This window comes from Moschus berezovskii, chromosome 12 (genome assembly GCF_049115385.1).
Source record: "Moschus berezovskii isolate FMDL1 chromosome 12, NW_MosBer_1.0, whole genome shotgun sequence".
NCBI classification, from domain to species: Eukaryota; Metazoa; Chordata; class Mammalia; order Artiodactyla; family Moschidae; genus Moschus; species Moschus berezovskii.
In genome coordinates, this window is record NC_142471.1 from 25706155 (window position 1) to 25723790 (window position 17636).

Here is a 17636-nt window from a genome sequence, read left to right on the forward strand (position 1 = left end):
CCCCATCCCAACCGAGGCCTGAATCCCACGGATTTCATCACAGCGCCTTGCCAGCCGATCGAGATGGAGCCTCTGGATCATTTTTTTTTTTTTTTGCCCTTTAACGCTTCAAGTGAATGGGATAACCCAGGAACGGGACCAGACACTGGAACCTCAGAAAGTCACGAAAAAGGAGGTTCTTAGAATTGAGTCCCAACTCCTTATTTTACTAGAGAGTAAACGGAGGTCACAGAGGGAAAGTAACTTATGCAAAGTGATTAGAAGCAGACGGAGACCTAACTCCTGACCCGAGGGAGTCCACCCCTCGTGGCGTCTTCTTGGGGGCGATCCCAAAGCCACGGCCAAGGCGGCCATCCTCGTGCTCCGGGCTCTGCGGAACCCTGACCTGCCGTTCGCGCCGCAGTTGGAGGGAGCTTGGTTCCTCGAGAGCTGCGGGTTCCCCCCGCCCACCGGCCGGATAAAGCCCCAGTGACGGCCCATGGGGGAAGAGGAGCTCCGGGTTGCCGGGAAGCAGGGAAGCGGAGAGTCCCCCGGAGTGCGAGTTGGGGATTGGTTTGGGCTATGGAGAAGGACCTGGGAATTCAGCACTTGGAAACCCCTATTGGCCGCCTCTCGGGTGAGAGCAGTGGCCGTCCCCAGGCTGCGCGTTCCGCCCCACCCCCTGCCCGGCGCTCACATCGACCCCGCCCCCTGGAGCCCCGTTCCCCCGGCAGCAGGCGTCGCGCACAGTAAGCCGATCCCTCCCGCAGACGGCGGCCCCCAGCGCACCGAAGCTGCGGGCCCTCGCCGCCGAGGCAGCATGGCCCGGCCAGTGCAACTGACGCCAGGTTCCTTGGCGCTGGTGCTGTGCAGGCTGGAGGCGCAGGAGGAGGCGGAGGGTGCGGAGGAGCCTGGCGGGCGCGCTGTGTTCCGCGCCTTCCGAAGAGCCAACGCGCGCTGCTTCTGGAACTCGCGGCTGGCGCGCGCCGCCTCGCGGCTGGCCTTCCAGGGCTGGCTGCGGCGCGGGGTGCTGCTGGTGCATGCGCCTCCCGCCAGCCTGCAGGTGCTGCGCGACGCCTGGTGTCGCCGGGCCCTGCGCCCGCCGCGGGGCTTTCGCATCCTGGCGGTGGGTGAGTGCGGGGCCCGGAGGGGAGAGCGTCCGGCGCGAGCTGCCGGACTGAGCCCCGGCCTTTGGGGCGGGAACTGGCGGTGGAGGGTGCGGGTTTGGGAGCGCAGACAGAGTGGCTGGAGACGGACTGTCCTGAGACGTTCCTTCTTGCTGGGACACAAGAGCTTCCACCTTCAACAAGACATGACTGGACGCTGCCCTGGGCCAACTTTAGGGTGTCTCCATTCCTCAACTCTTTGAGGCAGTGAAGTGCACAGGTTCCTGATCGAAGGAACTTTCAGTCTGGAGAAGTGATGTTTTAGGGAGAGAGGTTTAGGGCCCGGGGAGCCGGAGCTGTGCGGTCAGGAGATAGCGGCCTCAGCCCCGGCTTCATGGATGGGGATTGTACACCAGGAGCTGGCCAGAATCTGCCGATTGTGAACTGGCTGATGTTTGTTTTGTTTCAAATTACACGCTTGAAGCGGACAACAGGCTGTGGTTTTCCTGCCCTGCTGTACTGGGTGGTGTGGTGGTCTTGGAACAGAGCCTAGTGGAGGGTTTGGGGTCGTTAACTGCTAGGGAAAAAGAAACGACAAATGGCGTTCTGGACACATCCCGTCGCATTAGCTAAATAGAGAGAATTCCCCCTTTCCAGTCTTTTCAGAGTCCATTTGTTAGAAGACAGCAGCTTTTTGCTTGTGTAAAATAGCTTCTCATTAAGAACATAAGCCACCACATCACTGAGTGGTCTCTGTTACCCACTAAACTCATGTGGGTGTCAGCTCCCTGTAAACAGCCTGGTTCTGTCTGCATTTATGTCGGGCTGTGAGTACCATTTGATGGTGTGCTATTGACAAGTCACCAGTTGTTCCAGCCCTCAATTTTGACTCCTACCAAAGAACCCTTCTCTGTCTCAACCCATAAATCATCCTCGGAGGAGGAGGAGAACAAGGAACAGCAAATAAAATACATTTGTTTTAGTCCCCAGGTGTAAGGGAGCAGGATAGCATGAGGTACTTGATGTTGTGTATCATCTGCTCAGAGGTGATGTCTCTACATCCTAGGTCAATGAGGTTGAACCTTGGCTTCTCACCTCCATGCATCCAATTCTGTGTGGTACCTCTACCCACCCCCACTTTTCTTCCCTAAAGAGCTCATTTGCTAAGCCACATACACACATTTCATCTCCTTTTACTTGCAGGAAGGAGTGAAGAAAATAGGTTCCTGGCTTTGATAGCAGTGAACCAAGTAGCCAAACCAAAATTCTCAAAGGGGAAGGGGTCTTTCAGACAGGCTGGATGAAAAGCTCTTTTCAGTCCTGTGTCCTCGGTTTTTCTGGTTTGAATTAGCGGCTGCATTCTCTGGTTCCCCCATCCCCCTTTCAAAGGGTGAGCACAGAGCATATTGCAGAGAAGGAGTGGATGGAGTTGGGGTCTGGACCTGAGGGTGAAATAGAGAGGGCTTGTGCTAAGCCAGAGGTAGCTGTGATGTTGCCACCCGGGGTGTAGCCAGCAGTGGTGACCTGCTAGATAGTGCTGCCTCATTGCACACTTCAGGATATGATGGACACTGTATTCTATAGAGTGTGCAGCACAATGGTATTTACTTTGGGTCATCTTCCCTGATGGGGGGCTCCTGGAGGGAATAGTTTTGAGGTTATATGCTTTTGAACTGTGGTGTTGAAGAAGACTCTTGAGAGTCCCTTGTACTGCAAGGAGATCCAACCAGTCCATTCTAAGGGAGATCGATCCTGGGTGTTCATTGGAAGGACTGATGCTAAGGCTGAAACTGCAATACTTTGGCCACCTCATGCGACGAGTTGACTCACTGAAAAAGACTCTGATGCTAGGAAAGGTTGGGGGCAGGAGGAGAAGGGGACGACAGAGAATGAGATGGCTGGATGGCATCACTGACTCTGTGGACATGAGTTTGAGTGAACTCTGGGAGTTGGTGATGGACAGGGAGGCCTGGCGTGCTGTGATTCATGGGGTCGCGGAGAGTCGGACACGACTGAGCGACTGAACTGAACTGAACAGAATATTAATAAGAATTTGAACATAATTTGTACAAAACCACCTACTGGGATATTTTGAGGCACAAAACAGGGAAGATCTTGTTTGATGCTGGTCAGTGGATACACATGGGGAGAGAGGTTTGTTTAAATGTATTCGCTAATTACTAGTCTAATTTGGGGGTCCTTGGGTCAGATTGCAGGAGAGGCGGCATCAAGGCAGCTCTTGGGCCACCTCAAGAGTCCCAGAAGGTGGTGAGCGGAGGAGGAGTGGATTTCTCTCAAAGATATTGGAAATTTCAGTCCACTCGCTTTCACAAGTCTGGCAGGTCTGGCTTCCAGAAGCTAAAATGGGCTTCCAGGAAGGCAAGGAAGAGCGGCTGAGAACTAATGCAGGTTTTCACTCCACTCTCAGTTCCTGTGGGAAAGAGCAAAATGTTAGAAAAAGACACAAAGAATCAATTTGGTCAGATCAGTTTGGTCTCTGGTATAGATTTTTCTTTGTTGTTTTGTTTTTTGAGGCTCATGTACTCCTATATAAGAGGTTCCCTGGTGGCTTAGCGGTAAAGGATCTGCCTACCAATGCAGGCGACGTGGGTTTAATCCCTGGGTCCATGGGAGAGGGAGTCCCATGGACACAGGAGCCTGGCGGGCTATCGTCCATGAAGTCACAAAGAGTTGGACATGAGTTGGCAACTAAACAACAACTCCTATATAAGAGCATTTGGGCTTAGGAAGTGTTGCCAACCGGCTCAGACAAAATGCAGGGAGGAAAGGAGGAACGGCCCTCAGTTTTATAAACACACTGTGCTCCATGGGTCCCTCTCCTAGGCTTCCAAACCTGAGGCTCATGGTGCCTTGTAAGATTTGAGGAAGGATTGCTGTGGCCAAGCAGACAGGAGTCACCTGAACCCCAGGGACGGATTTTAATTCAAGGCCTGCAGAGTTTGTTTCTCCCATGTTTTGTGCATCTTCTTTCCCTATTCACTATCTCTACCCCAGCTTTTATCTGGTGAGAAAAATAGTTTCCAGGCTGACAGTATTTCCCTGTGGGGCCAAGGGTCTTTAGCAGGATAACCAGGCGCTAACTCTTCTTTTGTGCTCTAGTCCTCAAGTGTCTTCTGTTTCTGTTCTTTTTTAAAAAAAAATTAGCAAATGACCTTAACAACTGATGGGTTGAGCTCTGGAAGCTTCCCAAAACTGCAGGTGGTGGAGGTGGGGGACACCTGTGTTTGTTTGGATGAATCAGTTCTTACTCGAGGACCACACCCACTGGGGAGTTGAAAGGTTAATGATGGCCTCCTGGGGTAAGGGAGGGGAGGCCACTTGGCCAAACCAGTTTGTTTTCCGAAATTGATAGTTGAGGTATCCCAACTCTTTCACACCCAGTGTGGCCTTTCATCTTTTTCATTGAATGAGAATGAAAATAAGAATGCCTGTGGGGAGTTCCTTGGTGATCCACAGTGGTTAGGATTCTGGGCTTTCACTGCTGTGGCCAGGGTTCAATCCCAGAAACCAAGATCCTTCAAGCTGTGCAGCACTGCCATAAAAACAAAACAAAAAAATGCCTGTGGCTTTTTCAAAATACTTGCTTCATTAATGTATTCATATGCTAGGTACTGTTCTAGTTTTTTTTTTTTTTTTCTGTTTTAGTGTACCTTTCACTCAGGGTTGAGTGTGTTCAAGGAGAGAATGGAGTCAGCCTGTGTATTTCATATTTAGTTCAAGCAGGGAGAGCTGAGTGGGAGCCTGTGTTCTGGAAGCTGGCTGGTTCACACACAGTCTTCTGCATCCCACAGTGAGATGTGGGCACTGCAAGACCTGATTCTTGCAAGTCTCTGATTCAGCTGGACAAGAGTACCCTGGTATGTGCTTTGAAGGGTACTAAAGATCAGACTGTCAGGTTGGTGAAGGGGAGGTGATGGGAGGATTTCCCCACCTATCCTCATGTCTCTCTTACCTGCTCCTTGAAACGTCTCTGAGCACAGAGGTATCAAGGTAAAATGACAAGTGCTCCTTCTGAGTAGAGTCCAGCCAGTAATTTATGCTAGATGTAAATGTCAAACTTTGTTCTGGGATCTTATTTGGGGGAATAGTTCAAGGATACGTAGGCCCTGATGGTACAAGAGTTGGGCAAACATCAGAAATGGTCTGACTTACTTTATTTGATTTTGGGAATGGCTGGGGGCGGGGTGGGGTATGGAGAGATGGTGAGGAGAGAGAATGATCCAACTCCTATTCTTCCTTGTTTCTGGAGTCCTGTCGTGAATTGGCAGTAGGGCCTCTTGTTGGGTTCAGTAGCTAATGGAATTTTTAGATGAAATTAACACTTAGTGAAATTCCCAAATCATAAATGTAGCATTTCATGCATTTTTCATATAATATACATGAGTGTAACCCAAATTTCCAACAGAGTTTGAAAATTACCATTACCCTAGAAAGTTCCCCTTCCCAGTCAGCTCTGACCCCACCCTAAGAAGTAACCACTTTTCTGTGTAAACCATAAATTAAGTTTGCTTGTTCAAACACTTCATATAAGTGAAATCATAGACTATATACTCTTTTGTGTGAGGATTCTTCATTCAGCCCAATGTTTCTGAGATTTATCTCTGTTGCATTATTAATTTGTTCCTTTTTATTGCTCAGTAGAAATCCATTTTACTAATGTCAGTATATCACGGTTTATTCATTTATCCTTAGATGGACTTCTGGGATGTTTCTAGTTTATGGCTAATATGAAAACTTTTATGACTATTTCTGTACACTTTTTTTATGCTTTTATTTCTTCTGGGTCCTTACTTAGGAGAGGAATTGCTGACTCCTTAAGTAGGTTATGTTTAGTTTTATGGCACCTTTTCCCAAAGTGGTTGTACCATTTTACACTCATTTTATATTCCCCAAAGATTTTCTCCAGTGTTTTCTACTAGAAGTTTTATGGTTTTACATTCATGTCTATAAGCCATTCTATTTATGTGAGTTCTCTAGTGGCTCAGTCTGTAAAGAATCCGCCTGCAATGCAGGAGACCTGGGTTTGATCCCTGGGTTGAGAAGATCCCCTGGAGGAGGCCATGGCAACCCCTTCCAGTAGCCTTGCCTGAAAAATCCCTGTGGACAGAGGAACCTAGAGGACTGCAGTCCATGGGATCACAAAGAGTCAGACATGACTGAGCAACTAAGCACAGCACACAGCACATGAATGGTATGAGGTGTAGTTTGAAGGGTTTTTTTTTTCTTTTTGCATATGGGTGTCCAGTTGTTCATGACAATTTGTTGAAAAGACTAACCTTTCTCATTGAATTCCATTTGTAACTTTGTGGAAAATCAATTGAGTATATATGTAAGGGGCTGTTTCCATTCATCTTGAGTCTGTCCTTTCACCAATACTATACTTATTGTACTTTATAGTAAGACTTGAAATCAGATGTTATGAGTCCTCCAACTTTGTTCTTCCTCAAAATTGTTTTGACTACTCTAGGTTCTTTGTTCTTACACATACATTTTAGAATCAGCTTATCAATGTCTTTTTAAAAAAATACACCTGGAATTTTAATTGGGATTGTATTGAAACAATAGATTAATTTGAAGTTAGATGAGAAATTAATCCTGGTTTTCCTCAAACTGCTCTGGTTTCAGAAATGATAGTCTTGCATCTTGGGAACCCCCTCTATCCCAGACAGACTGGGATGCTTGGTCACCCTTATCTGGGGAGAACTGACATCTTAACAATTTATGAACATGGTATCTCTCTGAGTGGTCTTAATTTGTCTTGGCAGTGATTTGTACTTCTAAGTGTTTAAGTCCTAAATATCTTTTGTTAATTTATGTCCCTGAAAACAATTTTGGATTCCATTGTAAATAGAATTACTTTAAAATAAACTTTTTATTTTGGAAAAATTTTAGATTTACAGAAAAGTTGCAGAGGTAGTACAGAGTTTCATATTCATTACCCAATTTCACATGTTTTACCTTACTTTAAAAGAAGTTGAGTTATGATTCTCATAACATAAAATTAACCATTTTAAGGTGTACAGTTCAGTGGGTTTCATATATTTACAATTGTACGATCATTCCCATTATCTAATTCTAGAACATTTTCATCACCTCCAAAGAAACTCTGTACCCACTAGCAATTTCTCCCCATTCTCCCCTTGCCCAAGCCTCTGCCAACCAGTAATCTACCTTCTACCTTTATGAATTTGCCTATTCTGGACATTTCATGTAAATGGAATCCACACAATATGTGGTTTTGTGTCTGGTACATTTTACTTAGCATAATGTTTTCAAGGTTCCTTCATGTTATGTCTTAGGTACTAAGTTTTTATGGCTGAATAATATTCCACTGTATGGATGTACCACATTTTGCTTATCTGCTCATCAGTGGATGGTTATTTGAGTTGGTTCCACTTTTTGGCCACTGTGAAGAACGCTATGAACATTTCTATGCAAGTTTGTGTGTAGACATATATTTTTATTTTTGGGTAGATCCCATTTGGTTATTTTTTTAAAATAATGGATGGGAAGTTGTTTTATTATTTGATTATTTATTTTTTGGTTGCCTTGTGAGACTTGTGGGATCTCAGATGCCCAGACCAGGGAGTGAACATATGTCCTTGGCAGTGAAAGAGCCAGGTCTCTAACCACTGGACTACCAGGGAATTCCCCATTTGATTATTTTTTAAATAATTTGTTTATCTAATGAGATTTCTAACCTGTTCATTACAAGTATGTTTTCTTTTTAAAAAAAAATCTTTCAGAATAGGTATACTAGCTTCTTTAAAAATCCTTGTATCCCCATGCTGCTGCTGCTGCTAAGTCACTTCAGTCGTGTCCGACTCTGTGCGACCCCACAGACGGAAACCCACCAGACTTCCCCGTCCCTGGGATTCTCCAGGCAAGAACACTGGAGTGGGTTGCCATTTCCTTCTCCAATGTGTGAAAGTGAAAAGTGAAGTCGCTCAGTTGTGTCCAACTAGTAGCGACCCCATGGACTGCAGCCCACTGTCCATGGGATTCTCCAGGCAAGAGTACTGGAGTGGCTTGCCATTGCCTTCTCCATGTATCCCCATACGGGCCACCAAAAAAAAAAAAAAAAATTCCTTGTAATTCTACCATCTCAGTCATCTCAGGATCAATCTCATTGGTTGCCTTTTCTTTGGAATGGCTCACTTTGTTTATATTGTCTAGACATAGATTGTATCTCTGACATTATGGATTGTCATTATGGATTATATCTCTGACATTATGAGTCATATGTTGTAGAGACTCTGGATTATTATTTCCTCAGTAGAGTTTGTTTGTTTGTTTATCAAGCAATTAATTTGGCTGTGCTCAAATCTCTGAACTCTGTCACCCCTGCAGTAAATGGCAGGTTGAAATCTCTCAAGGTAGGTTGCTTGTGCCCTCTGCATGCATAGTTCATAGTTCAGTCATGAGTTTATATTTAGAATTTGGGGTTCCACCTCCATGGCTCACTCCTTTTCAGCATCACTTTCCTGCTGCTGTTGCTGCTCCAAAGTGGCCTAGATTCTTAAATCCGGTAAGATCGGTTTTCTTCTTTTGGGTTTCTACCATAGTTTCAGTCTCCTGTCCTGGCTGCTAATGTAGCTTGCCTTTAGGTGAAGGACCATAAAAAATGAGAAACTTATGTATTGACATATCCTTCTGAGGACTGCCCTTCCAGTTTCTACTGATTTTGGTTGCTTTTGAGTACTTTCAGGTTAAAGTTTTTATATTTTGTCCAAAGTTTATGGTGGTTTTTTGCAAGAGGGTTGGTCTAATAGTATCTTGTCCACCATTATTAGAAACAAAACTTCATTAATGGGTGTTTTTAAGTCCTGCCTTTTACTCTTTTAAAACATCATGACCACAGAGAAATGAACGGTTATGACAAGATCATTCAGTGTTCGTCGCTCAGTTGTGTCCCACTTTTTGTGACCCGTGGACTGTAGCCTGACAGGCTCTATCCATGGAATTCACCAGATCAGAATACTGGAGTATTCCCTTCTTCAGGGGATCTTTCCGATCCATGGATCGAAACAGGGTCTCCTGTTTTGCAGACAGATTATTTAGCCAGTCATCAAAACAAATGCCTCTGTTCCATCTCTTCTTTCTCCCAAACAGACCTTGGTATCCAGTCTTTTATAGCTTGATTATTCTTTTTCTTCTGTTTAGTAGTAACCTGAAATAATTCTGCCCATTTTGCAGACAGGAAATGGAATGAATAAGCCTGTGATGTGGCTGGTATTGTTTGGGTTTCTTACCTTCCTCTCTAGTCACCACCAGTTCTTCCAGGTTTCCTGTAAAGACTCTGGTAATTTTGACCAACTAGTGCCCGGCACTCACTCTCCCTGTGAGCCTATCAGATTCCTACCAGGCCTTTGGTTCATTCCAAGGTTTGGGAAATGGCAGAAACAGCTGCTCTGACCCAGCTTTTGCTCTCACCTCCCTCCTTTATACCCGGGATCTTTCCAGCCATGTTTTTCTGGCTTTGTTCTGCCAGATGTTGCCTTTTCCCTTATATTGGGCAGGAGCAGCTGAAGGGTTTAGTTTGAAAGAGCCAAAGGGCTTACAACAGGGTGTCTTGTAGACATATTGCTGTTATCAAGCTGGGTGATCTGAATGTTGCATCTGGGTAGTTAATGAGTGTCCTTGGCTTCATGTTTTGATTTGGCAACTGGTGGATGAGAGGCAGCACCTCTAGTGGCCACTGTGTATGTTGAGATCCAGTGGGATGAAAAGTGCTGTCAATTTGAAAATCAACTTGGATTCTTCTTCTTCTGCTTCATCCCCAGCCAGTATGTCACCAGGTTCCATGAGGCTTACTCCTTGGTGTCTCTCAAACCCACCCCTTTCTCACCATTTCCACTGCTATGGCTTTATCCAACCAAGATCCACCATTTCCTACCTGAATTATGGCTCCGGCTTCCTCCCTTTTTATGGTGCTGTCTCCTGGCTGGCCCTGGACACTCCAGTTCATTCCCCATGCTCCAGGTGGACAGACTGTCAGCATCTAAACTGCAGATATGGTTCTGCTCTTTATCTGCTAGAGTCTCTTCTGCTTTTCTTATTATCTTTTCAGGAAAAGTCCAGAGCCTTTAACATGTGCTGCAAGGCTCTCTAATCCAAGTCTAGCCTGAACTCCCCCTCTACCCCATCTCGCTGTCTTCTGAGAGGTGCCTGCCTTTCTTTATCAATCAGGGATCAGTCAGAGAAACAGAACCACTGTGAAATATATATTAAGAGATTTATTACAAGGAATTGGCTTTGCATGATGGTGAGGGCTGGCAAGGCAAGTCTAAAATCCATTGGTCTGGCTATCATGAAAGTCAGGCTGGAACTCTCAGGCACATGCCCAGGCTGCTCTGCATAAGTGGACTGTCTTCTTTTGAGGAGCCTCAGTTCTGCACGTAAGTCTTTTCAACTATAGAAGCCTAAATTGTCAAGGATCATCTCTCTTATTTAAATTTTATTGACTTTAACCACATCTATAGTTTCAAAGTGAAGCCTAGATTACATCTGATTGAACAGCAGTGTCTATAGTCTAGCAAGCTGACATATAAGACTAACCGTCACTTCCCTTCAGCCAGACCTGGGTACTGTGTTCTGAACACACTGGGCTCTCACATAGGCTGTCTTTGCATGCTGTTCCCCCTGGGGTGCCTGAGATGGGTGCTCTTTGTTGTTGTTCAGTTGCTAAGTTGTATCCGACTCTTTGCAGTCCCATGGACAGCAACATGCCAGGCTTCTCTGTCCTTCGCTATCTCCCAGAGTTTGCTCAAACTCATGTCCATTGAGTCAGTGATGCCATCCAACCATCTCATCCTCTGTTGCTCCCTTCTCCTCTTGCCCTTTATCTTTCCCAGCATCAGGGTCTTTTCCAATGAGTTGGCTCTTTGCATTAGGTAGCCAAAGTATTGGTCCTTCCAATGGGTACTCAGGGATGATTTCCTTTAGGATTGACTGGTTTGATATCCTAGCTGTTCAAGGGACTCACAAGCGTCTTCTCTGGAACCACAGTTTGAAAGCATCAGTTCTTTGGTGCTCACCCTTTATGGTTCAACTCTCACATCCATACATGACTACTAGAAAAACAATAGCTTTGACTATATGGACCTTTGTTGGCAAAGTGATGTCTCTGCTCTTTTAATATGCTGTCAAAGTTTGTCATAGCTTTTCTTCCAAGGAGCAGATGTCTTAATTTCCTGGCTGCAGTCACTGTCTGCAGTGATTTTGGAGCCCAAGAAAATAAAGTCTTTCACTGTTTCCATTGTTTCCCCATCTATTTGACATGAAATGATGGGAATGGATGCCATGATCTTAGTTTCTTGAATGTTAGGTTTAAGCCAGCTTTTTCACTCTCATCAAGAGACTCTTTAGTTCCTCTTCCCTTTGTGCCATTAGAGTGGTATAATCTGCATATATGAGATTGTTGGTATTTCTCCTGGCAGTCTTGATTCCAGCTTGTGCTTCATCCAGCCCAGCATTTCTCTTGATGTACTCTGCAAAGAAGTTAAATAAGCAGACTGACAGTGTACAGCCTTGACGTACTCCTTTCCCAATTTTGAACCAGTCCATTGTTCCATGTCTGGTTCTAACTGTTTCTTCTTGACCCACATACAAGTTTCTAAGGAGGCAGGTAAGGTGGTCTGGTATTCCTATCACTCTAAGAATTTTCCATAGTTTTTTGTGATCCACACAGTCAAAGGCTTTAGCATAGTCAATGAAACAGAAGTAGATGTTTTTCTGGAAATCCCTTGCTTCTGTATGATCCAACGAATGTTGGCAATTTGATCTCTGGTTCTTCCGCCTTTTCTAGTGCCAGCATGAACATCTGGAAGTTCTCAGTTCATGTACTGCTGAAGCCTAGCTTAAAGGATTTTGAACATTACCTTGCTAGCATGTGAAATGAGCTCAATTGTATGATAGTTTGAACATTCTTTGGCATTGCTCTTCTTTGGGATTAGAGTGAAAACTGACCTTTTCCAGTCCTGTGGCCACTGCTGTTTTCCAAATTTGCTGGCATATTGAGTACAGCACTTTCACAGGATCATCATCTTCACAGGATCATCATCTTTTAGGATTTTACTTTTTTTTTTCTTTTTTTTTTATTGGAGGCTAATTATTTTACAATATTATATTGGTTGGTTTTGCCATACATTGACATGAATCCGCCCCGGGTGTACATGAGTTCCCCCTCCCGAACCCCCCTCCCACCTCCCTCCTCCCCTTATCTTCCCTCTGGGTCATCCCCACATACCAGCCCTGAGCATCCTGTAATATGCCTCGACCCTGAACTGGTGATTTGTTTCACATATGATAATATACATATTTCAATGCCATTCTCCCAAACCATCCCACCCTCACCCTCTCCCACAGAGTCCCAAAGACTGTTCTATACATCTGCGTCTCTTTTGTTGTCTCATATACAGGGTTATCATTTGCATCTTTCTAAATTCCATATATATGCGTTAGTATATTGTATTGGTGTTTTTCTTTCTATCTTTTAGGATTTTAAATAGCTCAGCTGGAATGCCATCACCTTTACTAGTTTTGTTCGTAGTAATGCTTCCTAAGGCTCACTTGACTTCAGACTCCAGGATATCTAGCTCTAGGTGAGTAACCATACCATTGTGGTTATCCAGGTCATCAAGACATGTTTTCTATAGCTCTTCTGTGTATTCTTTCCACCCCTTTTTAATGTCTTCTGGTTCTATTAGGTCCTTGCCATTTCTCTCTTTTATTGTGCCCATCCTTGAATGAAATATTCCCTTGGTATCTCCAGTTTTCTTGAAGCTGTTTCTCCATGCTTCCCCAGTAAGCATATTGGACACACACTGATCTGGGGGGCTCATCTTCCAGTGTCAAATCTTTTTGCCTTTTCACACTGCTCATGGGCTTCTTGAGGCAAGAATACTAGAGTGGTTTGCCATTCCCTTCTCTGGTGGACCACGTTTTATCATTGCTTCACTGAGTGTTCTTCTCCAACACCACAGTTGAAAAGCATCAATTCTTCAGTGCTCAACTTTCTTTATGGTCCAACTCTCACATCTATACATGACTACTGAAAAACCATAGCTTTGACTAGACAGACCTTTGTAAAGTAATGTCCCTGCTTTTTAATCTGCTGTCTAAGTTGGTCACAGCTTTTCTTCCAAGAAGCAAGCATCTTTTAATTTCATGGCTGCAGGCACCATCTTCAGTGATTTTGGAGCCCAAGAAAATACAGTCTGTCACTCTTTCCATTGTTTCACCATTTATTTGCCATGAAGTGATGGGGTCTGATTCCCTGATCTTTGTATTTTGAATGTTGAGTTTTAAGCCAGCTTTTTCACTCTCCTCTTTCATTTTCAAGAGGCTCTTTAGTTTCTCTTTGCTTTCTGCCATACAGGTATCATCTGCATATCTGAGATTATTGATATTTCCCCCAGCAATCTTGATTCCAGCTTGTGATTCATCCAGCTCAGCATTTCTCTTGATGTATTCTTCATAGAAGTTAAATAAGCAGGGTGAAAGCATACAGCCTTGTCATACTCCTTTCCTGATTTGGAACCAGTCTGTTGTTCCATGTGGAGTTCCAACTATTGCTTCTTGACCTGCATATAGATTTCTTAGGAGGCAGGTCAGGTGATCTGGTATTCCCATCTCTTTAAGAATTTTCCACAGTTGTTGTGATCAACACAGTCAAAGGCTTTGGCATAATCAATAAAACAGGAACAGATGTTTTTCTGGAACTCTCTTGCTTTTTTGATGATCCAGTGGATGTTGGCAATTTGATCTCTGGTTCCTCTGCCTTTTCTAAATTGAGACTGAACTTCTGGAAGTTCTTGGTTTGCATACTGTTGAAGCCAGGGTGGGAGAATTTTGAGCGTTACTTTGCTAGTGTGTGAGATGAGTGCAATTGTGCAGTAGTCTGAGCATTCTTTGGCATTGCCTTTCTTAGGGATTGGAATGAAAACTGACCTTTTCCAGTCCTGTGGCCACTGCTGAGTTTTCCAAATTTGCTGGTATATTGAGTGCAGCACTTTCACAGCATCATCTTTTAGGATTTGAAATAGCTCAACTGGAATTCTATCACCTCTACTAGCGTTGTTCATAGTGATGCTTCCTAACGCCCACTTGACTTCACATTCCAGGATGTCTGGCTCTAGGTGAGTGATCACACCATCGTGGTTATCTGAGTCATTAAGATATTTTTTGTATAGTTCTTAGGTGTGTTCTTAAATCTATTCCTCACTTCCACTGTATAATCATTAGGGATTTGATTTGGGTCATACCTGAATGGTCTAGTGGTTTTGCCTAATTTCTTTAATTTAAGTCTGAATTTGGAAATAAAGAGTTCATGATTTGAGCCACAGTCAACTCCTGGTCTTCTTTTTGCTGACTGTATAGAGCTTCTCCATCTTTGGCTGCAGAGAATATAATCAATCTGATTTTGATGTTGACCATCTGGTGATGTCCATGTGTAGAGTCTTCTCTTGTGTTGTTGGAAGAGGGTGTTTGCTATGACCAGTGCGTTCTCTTGGCAGAACTCTATTAGCGTTTGCCCTGCATCATTCTGTACTCCAAGGCCAAATTTGCATGTTACTCTAGGTGTTTCTTGACGTCTACTTTTGCATTCCAGTCCCCTATAATGAAAAGAACATCATTTTTGGGTGTTAATTCTAGAAGGTCTTGTAGGTCTCTATAGAACTGTTCAACTGCAGCTTCTTCAGCATTACTGGTTGGGGCATAGACTTGGATTACCGTGATATTGAATGGTTTGCCTTGGAAACGAACAGAGATCATTCTGTCGTTTTTGAGATTGCATCCAAGTACTGCATTTCGGACTCTTTTGTTGACCATGATGGCTACTCCATTTCTTCTAAGGGATTCCTGCCCACGGTAGTAGATACAATGGTCATCTGAGTTAAATTCGCCCATTCCAGTCCATTTTAGTTCAGTGATTCCTGGAATGTCTACATTCACTCTTGCCATCTCCTGTTTGACCACTTCCAATTTGCCTTGATTCATGGACCTAACATTCCAGGTTCCTATGAAATATTGCTCTTTACAGCATCGAACCTTGCTTCTATCACCAGTCACATCCACAACTGGGTATTGTTTTTACTTTGGCTCCATCCCTTCATTCTTTCTGGAGTTATATATCCACTGATCTCCAGTAGCATACTGGGCACCTACCGACCTGGGGAATTCCTCATTCAGTATCTTATCATTTTGCCTTTTCATACTGTTTATGGGGTTCTCAAGGCAAGTATACTGAAGTGGTTTGCCATTCCCTTCTCCAGTGGACCACATTCTGTGAGACCTCTCCTGTATGACCCACCCGTCTTGGGTGGCCCCACACGGCATGGCTTAGTTTCATTGAGTTAGACAAGGCTGTGGTCCATGTGATCAGATCGACTAGTTTTCTGTGATTATGATTTCAGTGTGTCTGCCCTCTGATGCCCGCTCGCAATACCTACCGTCTTATTTGGGTTTCTCTTACCTTGGGGGTGGGGTATCTCTTCACGGCTGCTCAAGCAAAGCGCAGCCACTGCACCTTACCTTGGATGAGGGGTATCTAGTCACGGCCCCCCCTCCTGACCTTGAATGTGGAGTAGCTCCTCTTGACCCTCCTGTGCCTGCGCAGCCGCTGCCACTTGGATGTGGGGTTGCTCCTCTTAGTGGCCGCCCTGACCTCGGTCGTGGGGTAGCTCCTCTCGGCCGCTGCCCCTGGCCTCGGATGTAACTGGAATCAAAATTGCCGGGAGAAATGTCAATAACCTCAGATATGCAGATGATACCACCCTTATGGCAGAAAGTGAAGAGGAACTAAAAAGCCTCTTGATTAAATTGAAAGAGGAGAGTGAAAAAATTTGGCTTGAGGCTCAACATTCAGAAAACTAAGATCGTGGCATCTGGTACCATCACTTCATGGGAAATAGATGGGGAAACAGTGGAAACAGTGTCAGACTTTATTTTTTGGGGCTCCAAAATCACTGCAGATGCCAATTGCAGCCATGAAATTAAAAGATGCTTACTCCTTGGAAGGAAAGTTATGACCAACCTTGATAGTATATTAAAAAGCAGAGACATTACTTTGCCAACAAAGGTCCATCTAGTCAAGGCTGTGGTTTTTCCAGTGGTCATGTATGGATGTGAGTGTTGGACTGTGAAGAAAGCTGATCGCCGAAGAATTGATGCTTTTGAGCTGTGGTGCTGGAGAAGACTCTTTAGAGTCCCTTGGACTGCAAGGAGCTCCAACCAGTCCATTCTAAAGGAGATCAATCCTGGGTGTTCATTGGAAGGACTGATGCTAAAGCTGAAACTGCAATACTTTGGCCACCTCATGCGACGAGTTGACTCACTGGAAAAGACTCTGATGCTGGGAAGCATTGGGGGCGGGAGGAGAAGGGGACAACAGAGAATGAGATGGCTGGATGGCATCACCGACTCGATGGACATGAGTTTGAGTGAACTCCAAGAGTTGGTGATGGACAGGGAGGCCTGGCGTGCTGTGATTCATGGGGTTGCAAAGAGTCGGACATGACTGAGCGACTGAACTGAACTGAACTGAACTGAAGGATTAGCTCTCATTGCCTTGAGAACCCCATGAACAATATGAAAAGGCAAAAAGATATGATACTGAATGATGAACTCCCCAGGTCAGTAGATGGCCAATATGCTACTAGAGAAGAGTGGAGAAATTTCTCCAGAAAGAATGAAGAGATAGAACCAAAGTGAAAACAACGCCCAGTTGTGAATGTGACTGGTGATGAAAGTAAAGTCCGATGCTGTAAAGAACAATATTGCACAGGAATCTGGAATGTTAGGTCCATGAATCAAGGTAAATCGGAAGTGGTCAAACAGGAGATGGCAAGAGTGAACATCGACATTTTAGGAATCAGTGAAGTAAAATGGACGGGAATGGGCAAATTTAATTCAGATGACCACTATATCTAGTACTGTGGGCAAGAATCCCTTAGAAGAAATGGAGTAGCCCTCATACTCAACACAAGAACCATGCTCAGTAAATCTTTAATTGTCTGCTGATGGGTGGGGCTCTGCTCCCTCCCTGTGAGTTGTCTGTCCTGAGGTGACCCAGGTGAGCCTGAAATCTACAGGCTCTATGGTGGGGCTATTGGCGACACCCAAGAGGACTTGGGTCAACATGCACCTCCCAGAACTGTTGCTGCCAGTGCCCACGGGTGCTCTTTGGTTTCCCCCATATCTGCCATGGCTAGAGTCACCATAACTGTATGTACTTACATGTCTGTTGTTCTCCAAGGAAAAAACAAAGTCTTTAGTCATCCTTGAGTTTCAGATACTTCATTCTTACCTCTGGTGCTGGCTGAGGGATGAATGTCCCAGAAAATTTTGTGGTCATCTCCAGACTATTTGTTTTAAAACGTGATCATTTTCCTTCTTTTATTGTGCCATGTATTAAGCCTTTTAAGTACCTCTGTGAATCTTGCACACGATACTACCAAAGAACACCAGCATAAAATTATCTTCAGTTGCTGAATTATCTTCAGTCTCAGCAAAACAGAGACTTGAAGA

General features: G+C 44.6%; 1 protein-coding gene across 1 annotated transcript in view; it reads left to right on the forward strand.

Annotated features, from left to right (window-relative positions):
- The first annotated feature begins 752 nt into the window (after positions 1-752).
- The window catches only part of STOX1 (storkhead box 1), a 65900-nt gene continuing 49016 nt past the window's right edge, over positions 753-17636 (forward strand). Inside the window, exon 1 of the mRNA XM_055424257.2 lies at positions 753-1109. Within this exon, the coding sequence (XP_055280232.1) occupies positions 800-1109 (310 nt within the window). The 5' untranslated portion in view covers positions 753-799. The remainder of the gene's footprint in view (positions 1110-17636) is intronic.